This window comes from Bubalus kerabau, chromosome 23 (genome assembly GCF_029407905.1).
Source record: "Bubalus kerabau isolate K-KA32 ecotype Philippines breed swamp buffalo chromosome 23, PCC_UOA_SB_1v2, whole genome shotgun sequence".
NCBI classification, from domain to species: Eukaryota; Metazoa; Chordata; class Mammalia; order Artiodactyla; family Bovidae; genus Bubalus; species Bubalus kerabau.
Window position 1 is genome coordinate 39,560,894 of NC_073646.1, and position 12,622 is coordinate 39,573,515.

At 42.2% G+C, this 12,622-nt stretch overlaps 1 protein-coding gene across 2 annotated transcripts; it reads left to right on the forward strand.

The window, feature by feature from the left end:
- Positions 1-226: 226 nt before the first annotated feature.
- On the forward strand, positions 227-12,256 carry RBAK (RB associated KRAB zinc finger). 2 transcript variants are annotated; one of them, XM_055561766.1, is made up of 5 exons: positions 227-1,810; positions 2,828-2,885; positions 8,236-8,362; positions 8,630-8,725; positions 8,891-12,256. In XM_055561766.1, the coding sequence occupies exons 2-5, from the start codon at positions 2,871-2,873 to the stop codon at positions 10,789-10,791; spliced, it is 2,139 nt and encodes a 712-aa protein (XP_055417741.1). In that variant the 5' UTR covers positions 227-1,810; positions 2,828-2,870; the 3' UTR covers positions 10,792-12,256. The 2 variants fall into 2 exon arrangements, with proteins under 2 accessions (XP_055417741.1, XP_055417742.1); XM_055561767.1 differs by lacking the exon at positions 2,828-2,885.
- The last annotated feature ends 366 nt before the right edge of the window (positions 12,257-12,622 follow it).

The window sequence follows — 12,622 nt, forward strand, 5'->3', positions numbered from 1 at the left end:
GGTCATTACCAGTTTGGTTTGCCTGTTTGTAGTCAAACTAGATGTTATGTTGCTTAATGGCGTTGTGATTATCCAACCACATTTCTTAACTCTGAAAAATAATCCTGAATTATTTTCCATGTAGAAAAAGCAATCAAAGATGAGGCAGATCTCACATCATTCAAAAATTCAATACTGAGAGACAAGTGTTGGGTAAAAGGAAAAACAGCTTTATTGAGGAAGCTGGAAACCCTGCAGAGAAGTTGGCTTCATGTCCCAAAAAACCAACTCTCCCGTCCCCAGGTTTTGCTTGAGGATTGTAAAGGGAGTAGAGGAAGGGGCTACATACCGAAGAGCAGGTTATGGGGTGAGTGATCAGTTTATGACATTCTTTTCATCTGTTGGTAATTTGAAATGAACACCATCAATCTCCAGGCAGGAGACCAGGAGACTTTGCTCTCTCAATGCAAGAGGCCTGGGGTTTAATCCCCGGTCAGAGAACTAGATCCCACATGCTACAACTAAGTCTGCATACCACACCCAAGACTGAAAGTCCTGTGTGCTGCAACTAATACCCAGGGCAGCTGACTAAATATATATATATATTTTAATGGCTTGGAAAAGCTAGATTTCTTTATCCCTAGAAGGGAAAGGAAGGTATCCTAGGCTAATACTCTGTTATTGCTAAGCTCTGTTTATTAGTACTTTAATTAGATATCTCACAAACGATCAGAAGCAGACATGATAAACCCCGTTCTCTTATTTATCACAGTTGTCTGTCTGTGAACACTGATTCTAAGACTTGAAACACTCAAGGTAAGGAAAATATTATGGCTTTGTGGTAAAGAATCTGCCTGCCAATACAAGAGAGGTGGATTCAATTCCTGGGTTGGGGAAGACCCTCTGGAGGAGGAAATGGCAACCCACTCCAGTATTCTTGCCTGGAAAATTCCATGGACAGAGGAACCTGTCCCGCTACAGTCCATGGGGTCGCAAAGAGTCAGACACGATTGAACGACTGAGCACGCACAAGGAAAATATTAGGGCACCATGACATAAAAGGCAAGATGCCTGAAGAAGCGGTGACATTACAGACATTCCCTTAAATTAAAAGGAAATTTGATTCCCGCGTGCAAGAGGCCCATCTTCTCAACACAGCACCGCTTCACAACCTGATGAGGTGAAGACACTTAAGACGTTCCCTTAACTTCATGGGGCGTGGAGACTTCTGGGAAATAGAGTCCTGGTATTTGCTGGGTTCCCGAGGGCGGGCTCTGGCAGGCGGACTTCCGGCGTCCTCCTGCGCTGGAGCGTCTCGTCCGGCGTGCGTGTTCGCGCACGCGTACTGCCTCGGCGCCTCTGTCGCTTCCTGTCGCTGCCCGGGTCACCACTCACCCTCGTTCCCAGGCTCTGGCCTCCGGCAGGCGGGCATTCAGGGGCCTGCGGGGCTGGAACGCCGTCCGGCCGTGCCGGCATCCAGCGGGCGCGGGCTGTGCGCGCGAGGATTCTCGCGGGCCGGGCGGAGGCTGGAGCGGAGACCTTCAAGCTCGAGCCCCGGAGCCCTCGGGCTGGGTCGGAGAGGCCGGACAGGTGGCGGCGGCGGCTAAGGAGCGGCGGGGCTCGGGCCCGATCGTCTGCTGCGCACTGAACTGTGAAGCCCTGGGAGGGACGTTGGCCTGAGGGGAGCTTGTCCCGTAGGCCCAAAGCCATCTCCTCGTCCGCAGCGGCCTCGGGAGGCGGAGAGGAAGGACTCGGAGAGAAGAGCGCGCCGAAGCAGCAGCCCCCAGCCGGAGCCTGGGGAGCCCGGGGCCGGTCAGCGAGTCCCGACAAGGTAGGTGGTGCGTCTGCGGCCTCCAGGCGGCTGTTGATCCTGCCCCCCTCGGAGAGCAGGGCTTGGGGAGTCCGCTCCGGACCCCACGAGAAAGCGACTGAGAAGATTTGACCGCTTTGCGGGGGTCGAGGGGCCGGGCTAGAGGGCAGGGCCGGCTGCTCCCAGCCGGGGATTGGGCTTCCCTAGGGCTTGTGAGTTCTGGGTGTCCTAGGGCAGTGGGGGCCCCAGGCTTGGCCCGGACGTGCCGCGTCCACGCCTCTCTCCATCCCCGGCGCCCCTCCTCTTTCTCTCGCCTCCTGGCGATCCTGCACGTGTCTCTCAAGACTCATCAGTATTTGGTCCTGTAATCTAAGCCTCTGGTGACACGCCACGCCCCCCTCCTCCGCGGATTCTGCGTGGTGGACTCGCACCGTGTAGTTAGTGCGGGATGAGTCTTCGAGGCGTCTGTCCTGCTGCCTCAGTTGAGGGAGGAGGTGACCTTGGGCCTGAGAAGGGAGGTGATTTGTCCCAGGTCACTGGGTCTGCAGGTGGGATCGTTAGCAAGATCAGACTCCAGGGGCAAGTGCTCTGTCCGACTGTATTGCAGCTTTCTTAATTAAAAACAAACAAACAAAAACTCTTTACAGCGGTAACCAGGTTGAGTCAGATCATTTATAATGCCATGCCTTCATGCGCATTTATCCCACTTTTGAGAGCTTCACATTCCCCATTTCCATGGAATCTTTGATTTTAATCAGTTTAAAGAGACAACGGAGTAAACAGTGCCACAGGGAGGGTTTTTGGTGGGTTTTTTTGTTTGTTTTTTTGCACTTTTTATTTAATGCTGGCAAACTATTTGAAAAGTGAGTCTGTTTATATTCACCAGTGAGAGTAACCTGATGATGTTGGAGTTACAGGGGTTCAGATGTGTGTTTCTCCTGTAGGACCCCTTTAGCCTCTTCTGAATGTTTCCAGGAGGTTCCTGCCTAGGTAGGCCAGGTTACTCACGGCTTCAAGTAATTGCTTCCCTTCCTCTAGGTACACCGGTTCACAGTCTAGCTTTTTCCAAGAGCAGCAGAACATGAATGAATCCCAGGTGAGTTTTCCTATCTGTTTATATATACTCACACTTTGTTTTGTAATGCCTTTAAGGAAGTATATAAGGATCCACATTTTTAAAATGGGCGGGTAGAAATAAATAAAAGACACTGTCATGTAAAATACACGTTACAGGGACAGACTGGCATCTAGACTCTGTTTAATTCACATGTATAGTAGTATGATGCTTTAGGACTCCTGGAATCCAGCTGCAAATATGATCGATTTTATAGAAAAAGGAAAATACCATCCATCCCTTATGTGATTTGTGTTGACTACAAGGAGAAACCATTTCTTGGAGAATTTCATGTGCACATGAGAAGGGTGCCTGTTGTGCTCTCCGAGTGTTCTGTGAATATCGTTCACATCGAGTTGTTAGTGTTGTGCAGGTATACTGCGTCCTCTCTGAGCTGCCAGTTTTCCCATCGACCATGAGCGAGGGCTGCTGAAATCTGTGGTTGTGGTTTCTCTGTTTGTCATTGCCATTCTGTCAGTTTTTGCTTCATGAATTTCATTAAAAGATGCCTAAACACTTAAGATTGTTATGTTCTCTTGATTAATTAGCCACTTTGTCATTGTTCAGTGACCTCCCATCCTGGTAAGAATGTATGCTGTGAAATGGAATCTCTGATATTTATAAAGCCAATCCAGTTTTCATTTGAGTCATGCGATATGCAATATCTTATTCTGTCCTTTAACTTTTAACCTATTTGCATCTTAAAATACAGCATTTGAAGACAGCATATAGTTGGGCCTTGTTTTTTATCCAATTTGACAATTAATTCCTATTAATTGGGGTGTTTAGGCAGTTTGCATATAATGTAAGTATCAATACAACCAGTTAGGTTATAGTCTGGTGTCTTTATTTTCTGTTCATGCCATCTTTGTCTTCCTTCCTTTGAGTTGACTTTTTAATGATTCCATTTTATACCCTTTGTTGGGTTGTTAGAACACTTGTTATTTTACTGGATACTTTAGGGTTTATAATATGTAACTTGATCATAGTTTATACTCAAGTTATATACTGTTTCACTTAGAGTATAAGAAGCTTCAGTTCCGTTTCTCCCATCTTGGTCTTTACACTGTTGTTGCATTTTATTTTTGCAGGTTGTACCAATCCCATAATACATTGTTATTTTTATTATCTTTTTAAAAGAGTTTTAAGTGACGAGAGAAAATGAATAGTTCCCATTTCTGGTGCATTGTTTTGATCCACATTTTTATCTGTTGTCATTTTCCTTCTGCCTGGGGGACTTTCTTTAATATCTCTTCTAGACCATACCATACTGTTAGTTGCTCAGTCATGTCCAACTCTAGGCGACCTCAGGGAATGTAGCTCACTGGGATCCTCTGTCCATGGAATTCTTCAGGCAACAATGCCAGAGGGGGTGGCCATTCCCTTCTTCAAGGGAACTTTCTGACCCAGGGATCAAATCCAGGTCTCCTGCATTGCAGGTGGACTCCTTACTGTCTGAACCACCAGGAAGCCCTGTATTTCTTCTAGTTGGTAATGAATTCTTTTAGCTCCTGTATGTCTGAAAATGTCTTTATTTTACCTTTCCTTTTAGAGGAATCATTGCTGCTATTGTTTTTTTCCTCCAGTACTTTAAATGTGTTCCTCCAGTGGCTTCTTGTTTATATGGTTTCCACCAGAAATCTGATGTTATCCTTATCTTTGTTCTTCTGTATATAAAATCTTTTTTTTCCCTCCTCCTCTTGCTGTGTTTATTCTCTTTATTACTGATTTTTAGCCATTGGATTGTGATGTGTCTTGGTTAAGGCACATCTCATTTTATGCTTCACAGCCTGTCCAAGAACAAAGAGAATCATTCCATTCATTCTCTTTCAGGAATGTTTTTAAATTTTTCTAGTATAGATTTTGTACATTTCTGTTGCTATTGTAAACTGCATGTATGCCCAAATTACATCTTTTTCCTTTTTATGTAATGAGAGCTGTTGCTTTTATGTGTGTTAACTATAAATTCTGTTACCTAACGGAATTCCTCTTATTGATTTAGTTCCATTGTTGATTTTCTGAGTTTTCTAGGTATAATATATTATCTGTGAATAGAAATACTTTTACTGACCTTTTGTTAGGCCTGTAATTGTTTTCTCTCATTGGAGATGATGAGTGTTTTGCCTTGTTTCTAATCTTAGTATAATCTTAGTGGGAATGTGTCTATTGTTTCCCCATTAAATTAGTCCTGACTGTAGAACTCAGAGAACTGAAGCATAAATATGTGTTTATAAACTTAAAGTGTATACATGTGATTGTATGTGTATATATCACACATACTGTGCATGGTAGGGTATGAGTATATATATACACAGGGCTTCTCTAATGGCTCAGTGGTAAAGAACCTGCCTGCCAACTCAGGAGATTCAGGTTCAACATGAGTTGGGAAGATCCCCTGGAGAAGGAATTGGCAATCCACTCCAGTATTCTTGCCTGGAAATCCCATGGACAGAGGAGCTGGTGGGTTACAGTCCATGGGTTCACAAAAGACCCACACAACTTAGCAACTGAACAACACCACCACATACACATATTCATCTTAGTGAAGTATCCATCAATTCGTATTTTCTTGAGGGTCTTTTTTTTAAAAATTAGGATGCATTTGAATATTTTCAGAGGTCTTTTCAGCACCTTTGGAAATGTGACGCTTTTCCTCTTAGCTGTATTACAATGGCAGATTGTATTAATGAATTTCCAAATATTAAACCAGACGATATGCTTAGAAAATGTCCCATTTAGTTATTTATTTATTTTTTTTTTTTGATTGCTCAGTCTTCTAACCCCTGCCACTTCTTGTCTTCTGAACTAAATTAACCCAGAAGATTTTTACTTCCTATGTGTGTGCTCAGTCAGGTCCAACTGTTTGAGCCCATTTGGACAGTAGCCCGCCAGGCTCCTCTGTCCATGGGATTTTTCAGGCAAGAAATATTGGAGTGGGCTATAGTTAAACTAGGGTAACTAGTGTTTTTTTTGTTTTGTTTTGTTTTTTAATATTTAACTTTAGGATTTTTTTTTTCTAATCATAAAATTTTAGAAATCTTATCTGAATATTTCTTGATCTATATTTCCCCCAGTGTTGTTCTTTGCAGATTATATGGCCCCTTTTAAGGATGTTTTGTTTTATTTTGTTTGTTTATTTTTATGATCTTTGGTTCAGGAATCTCTGATGATTTTTCATTGTTCATCCTCTGTAATCTCTTTCTGAAAATGTTGGATCTGGCTTTCATACCTATGATTTATCTTTCATCATTCCAATTTCTTGTTTTCAGAGAAATTTTCTAAGTTATATATTCTGTGTCCCATTTGATAATCAAGCTTCTTACTTCAGGATTTTTTTTTTAATTCCACAATCCAGTCTTCAATTTCTAAGTATCTCCAGTTGCTGTTCTCATTTTCTGGAAGCAATATTCTGCTTAATTTATTATAAAATATAAGTCAGTGTGAGTTGTTTTCCTTTATGAATTTGGTTTCATCATTGTTGAGTTGTTTATCCTGATGCTTATTTTTTATTTATATTGTTTTCCTCAGCTGATGATTCTTGATTTTTTTACAATTTCATCTTTTGAGAAAATAATTTCTAATCAGTGATGGCTCAGTGGTAAAGTATCTACCTACCAGTGCAGGAGACACAGGTTTGATCCCTGGATTATGAAGATCCCCTGGAAAGGAAATGGCAGCCTGTTCCAGTATTCTTGCCTGGGAAATCCCATGGACACTGGAGCCTGGTGGGCTACAGTCCATGCGGTCCCAAAAGAGCTGGACACAACAACTAAACAGCAACAACAATGTGAACACACTTCACCAGTGACCACACCTCATTCCTCTTTCCTTCAGGGAGGGGGTGGCTGCAGAGCTGTGGAAGAGAGTGGGCGAGGGTGTGTCCTTAGGCATCACTGCGTTTTTTCCTCCACGTTTTTTATCGTGGGAAAATACACATAACAAAATTTAGTGTGGTGCCCGTCTCCACGTGCACAGGATTGTGGTCTTAAGGGCAGTCATGTTGTGCAGGCATCACCACTACCCATCTCCATCTGTTTCTCATCTTACAAAACTGAAACTCTGTACCCATTAAACACTGACTCCCCATTCCCCAGCCCCTGGCGATCAGCATTTTCTATTTCTAGGATTTTGACTACTCTGAGTAGGTCATCTAAGTGGAATTGTGCAGTATTTGTTCTTTTGTGACTGACTTATTTCACTCAGCATAATATCCTTAAAGGTCATCCATGTAGTACCATGCGTCAGAATTTCCTGCGTTTTTCAAGCTGGGTCACATTCCATTGTGTGTATTATCACATTATGCTTAACCATTCATCCATCGATGGATGGTTATTTCTGTGTTTTAGCCTTTTTTTTTCCTCCCATGCTTTTAGCTTTTGTAAATAATGTTGCTATGAACCTGGGTGTACAGTATCGCTTCAAGGCCTTGCTTTTGTTTTTTTTTTTTGGAGGGTGGAGACCCAGAAGTGGAATTGCTGAATTATGTGTTAATTCTGTTTTTCATTTTTGGGGGAACCACCATGCTGTTTTCCATAATAGCTGCACCATTTTACCTTCCCACTAACAATGCATAAAAGTTCCACTTTCACCACCTCTTATGAACTGTAGAGGATTCCCTAGATTCAGAGGATTCCCCCTGAACTCAGCTGAACCTGCAAAGCCTTGCTGCCAACATATATTAAAATGGTTCACTTCTCTCTTGGTAGACCACTCTCCACCTTGTATGTGTCACTCTAATGATACCTCAAGCAGTCATTCAAGCAACACATTTTATTGTTCCCAGAATGAGATGCTTCAGATATCATTTGAAGGCAGTAAAAAACTTAGCCAAGCAGATGGCTCCAAGTAACTGGTGAGAACAGAGGGGCCAGAGGATGCAAGCACTGAACCAGGATGGCTGACTGCTGGGCTGCACCAGCATGACGAGGTGGGAGGCAGAGGCCTTGCCCGTAGATGCCACTGAGGGGATGACAGGGAGTGGAATGCATGTGTTCACTGACCCAGGGCCTCCCAATGGGCTGTAAGCTTTTTTGAGCCAGAGTAGGGTTTCATCTTTCTTCATCCTCTGGTAGAGAACTCAGATACTTTAAACACAAAGTTGGAACTCTTTTTTATTTCTTTCGGTTTGAGAGTTTTTTGAAAGTTTTGTTTTTTGGCACATTAAAGAACTCAAAGGTAGTGTGTTTCTAACATGGCTTGTTTTCCTCTCAACATCTGTTAACACAAATGAGGCTTTCACTCTTCACAGTTACCTTTCCCAGTGAGCTGGGTGAGCTCCTGTCCTTGTGTGTCAGGTCCATGTCACCCAGTTCCCATCATGGTGCCATTACAGGGGTCAGTATCGTTCAGGGATGTGGCTGTGGACTTCACCCAGGAGGAGTGGCAGCAGCTAGACCCTGAGGAGAAGATGACCTACAGGGACGTGATGCTGGAGAACTACAGCCACCTTGTCTCTGTGGGTGAGGAGAACTGCTTTCTGAGTTGCTGCTCTACGGGGGCTTACAGTTTAAAGACTTGATGCTTGACTTTGAGGAAATCAATAAGACCATTTAATTCCTTTTGGGCACCAGTTAGAATAATTTGTATCTTTGCTTCTCCATTGAAAGGCTCTATTTTTGATTAAGTGCAAAAATAGACACTTTATTCTGCAGCTCCTGAGGCAGCAGCTTCTGTTTAGGGACCCAGAACCCAGCAGCTGGTCCATGTTGATTCTTTCTCATTCGCAGGGTATGACAGCACCAAACCCAATGTGATCATCAAGTTGGAGCAAGGAGAAGAGCCATGGGTAGTAGACAGCAAGTTCCTACAGCAGCAGCATTCAGGTGAGGTGGTGGGATGTGAGGTTTGGAAATGGTCACTTAGTTTTATGTGTGGAGATTGACCCGAAAGCTAGAGTCAAGCCTGCAGTAGCCCCTTGAGTACTGCTCTAACCCTATAATTTGGTGTGTTCAGATTCACAAGATTTGTTTAATTTTATTCTTTTTTAGAAAAAGTCTGGAAAGTGGGTGACCTGATAGAGAGAATCCAAGAAAATGAAGATGAATGTTCAAGGCAAGCTGTTTCTATCAACAGCAGAACCCTGACTGAGGAGAGAGAGGATGCGTTTGATAAAACATATAATGTGGAAACAAGTCTTGCTTCTTTAAATCTAACGTCTTATAATTGTATCTCATGTGGGAAGACTTTGGAATCTACTTCAGAATTAATTATTAGTGATGGAAGCTATGCAAGAAAGAAACATGAGTGTAATGAATGTGGGAAAATGTATGGAGAGAAACTCGATGAATTTCATCAAAATGGAGAAGCCTGTTCTCAAAATGAAGAAAGTATTCAGAAAATTAGTATTTTAGAGAAACCCTTTGAATATAATGGATGCACAGAAGCCTTAGACAATGAAGCCGTTTTTATTATGCATAAGAGCCCTTATATGGGGGAGAAGTGCTATGAGTGGAATGATTCTAGACCAGACTTCATCCAGATGTCAAATTTTAATATATACCGGAGATCACAGATGGACTTGAAGCCCTTTGAATGCCGCGAGTGTGGAAAATCCTTCTGCAAAAAGTCAAAATTCATTATACATCAGAGGGCTCACACAGGAGAGAAACCTTACGCATGTAACGTATGTGGGAAATCCTTCAGCCAAAAAGGAACCCTCACCGTGCATCGGAGATCACATTTAGAGGAGAAACCGTATAAGTGCAATGAGTGCGGAAAAACCTTCTGTCAAAAGTTGCACCTCACACAACACCTGAGGACTCATTCAGGAGAGAAGCCCTATGAATGTAATGAGTGTGGGAAAACTTTCTGCCAAAAGACACATCTCACCCTACACCAGAGAAACCATTCAGGAGAAAGACCCTATCCATGTAGCGAATGCGGGAAATCCTTCTCCCGCAAGTCAGCTCTTAGCGACCACCAGAGAACCCACACAGGAGAGAAGCTTTACAAATGCAATGAATGCGGGAAATCCTACTACCGGAAATCCACCCTCATCACACACCAGAGAACACACACAGGAGAGAAGCCCTACCAGTGCAGTGAGTGTGGGAAGTTTTTCTCTCGGGTGTCATACCTCACTATCCATTACAGGAGTCACTTAGAAGAGAAGCCCTATGAATGTAATGAATGCGGAAAAACCTTCAACCTCAACTCAGCCTTTATCAGACATCGGAAAGTACACACAGATGAGAAGCCCCACGAGTGCAGTGAGTGTGGGAAGCTCTCACACCTCACCAGCCTTCACACAACTCATCTAGGAGAGAAGCCCTATGAATGTAGTGAGTGTGGGAAAACCTTCCTTGAAAACTCAGCTTTCAATGGGCACCAGCCGCTTCCCACAGGGGAGAAGTCGTATGAATGTAACATATGCGGGAAGGTGTTCTCTGAGCTGTCGTACTACACCATACATTATAGGAGTCATTCGGAAGAGAAACCCTATGGGTGTAACGAGTGTGGGAAAACCTTCTCCCATAACTCGTCCCTCTTCCGACACCAGAGAGTCCACACAGGAGAGAAGCCTTACGAGTGTTACGAGTGTGGGAAGTTCTTCTCTCAGAAGTCGTATCTAACGATACATCACAGGATCCACTCGGGAGAGAAACCCTATGAATGTAGCAAGTGCGGGAAAGTCTTCTCTCGGATGTCAAACCTCACTGTGCACTACAGAAGCCATTCGGGAGAGAAGCCCTACGAATGTAATGAATGTGGGAAAGTCTTCTCTCAGAAGTCATACCTCACTGTGCATTACAGGACTCATTCAGGAGAGAAGCCGTATGAATGTAATGAGTGTGGGAAAAAATTCCACCACAGGTCAGCCTTCAACAGCCATCAGAGAATTCACAGGAGAGGGAACTTGAATGTACTTGACATGGGAAGTCTCCTCTGAAGTCAGTTCTCATTCTAGAAAATCCTCTGCACATAATGGATGTGGAAACTCCAGCTGAGAATTAGATACCACTGTCTGAAGGTTCTTGTTTCTGAATGAGGAAAAGCGTTTAGGCATTGGGTTGATTCTAACCTGAATTTTCACAAAGACCAATCCCTAAAAACACAAGAAGCAAAGCTTTCAGCAATTCATTGGACAACTAGACAGTGTATACAAGAGTAAAACTCTTTAAATATTTAATATTTATTTTGGATTCCAATTGTATTTACATATCAGGGAACCATACTGAGGCAAAATCTGTTGAAGCAATGAATGTGGAAAATACATTGTCTTGGCAGTTGTTACACTAAAAGCCATATTTCTGACATAAAATCTAATGTTTATAGAAACAGTATCAGAAGCTATCAGCTCTGAATAAACTTTCACTGCAGAAAATGAAGTTTTAAAATATTCTGGAGTTGATAATGAGGACTCTAGCATTAAATATGTACATGGCAGTTTCTCTCACATTTCCAAAATGTGATTAATTCTATGCAACCCTATGCAAGTTTGGGTTTCAATAATTTGTGAAAAGGCAGTATTCTTATTTGATTATTAAGCTGGCAAAATATACTAATGTAGGCATATTGTTGAGGTGTTTTACAGGTACTAAATAGTAAAACTCATAATTTTCTATTCTTTTGAGGCATTTTCAAGTGGGCTTTTAGTGAATACTTCCATCAACAAAGAAGCCAGTGACTTTTGTACAGTTTCCAACTGCACTGGAGCAAAAAAGACTTAAAAATACTATTTTCATAAACCATGCATAGATCACTTGGAATCTAGTCTCTTTGGTGAAGGACAGCTATACTGCTCACACTCTATAAAATACACCCGTCTCTCCTGCCACTCATTTTTTAACCCACAGGTTTGAGTGTGCAGTTTGCCACTATGATGTAATCCAGAAATTCTGCCTGTGCTTTTATTTGATATGAATCTGGTGTCATTACTTTCTGTACTGACTTTTATTCCAGAATTTTTAAAACAAATTGATGCAACTTTCTAGCAGTCATTTTTGGTTGATTAATGCAGCGTCCCTTCTCCCCTCTTTACTCACTGGAAGAAGTTAGGTATCTACTATTACTTTACATGACACAGAGGGTGAATCCTGAGTGATCTAAACCAGTCATGATAATTTCATTCTGATTATTGGTAACTTGTTTATAGTGGTCACATGACTGAATCCTGGGCTAACATAACAGAGACGGTTCTGGAAAAAAGATAACAAGAGTGATCAAATGGGTCTTACTCCAGGAATGTGAGGATACGTTAATTAAAAAAAAAATCACTGTAATTAATCATGTTGAAGAAAAGTAATCTAGTATGCAGGAGACTCATGAAATTAGCATCCATTTGTGTTCTTAACAAACCATGTATAGAAAATAACTTCCTTTATTGGATAAAGAATATCTTCTGCTACAACAAACAGCATATTGAATGGTGAAATATTGGAACTTTTCTCCCAAGATGATTTAAAAAAAAAAAAAAGGCAGTGGTATCTGCTGTCCCTGGTTTTATTCACTATTGTGCAGAAAGACCTAGCCAGGGAAGCAAGGGAAGTGAAAGAAGGAAAAGGCATAAGGATTACAAATAAAACTTGTTTGCAGATGACATGCTTTTTGTACATGGAAAATTCTAGGGAATATTCAGGTAATTAAAATTGAGTAAATGAGCAGAATCCCTGCATACAAGGTCATTATGCAAAAATTGGTTTTTAATATACCAGCAACAAATATAAAATGAAAAGTTTAAAGCAATACCACTTACAGTAATAACAGAAATCCTTAAGTGC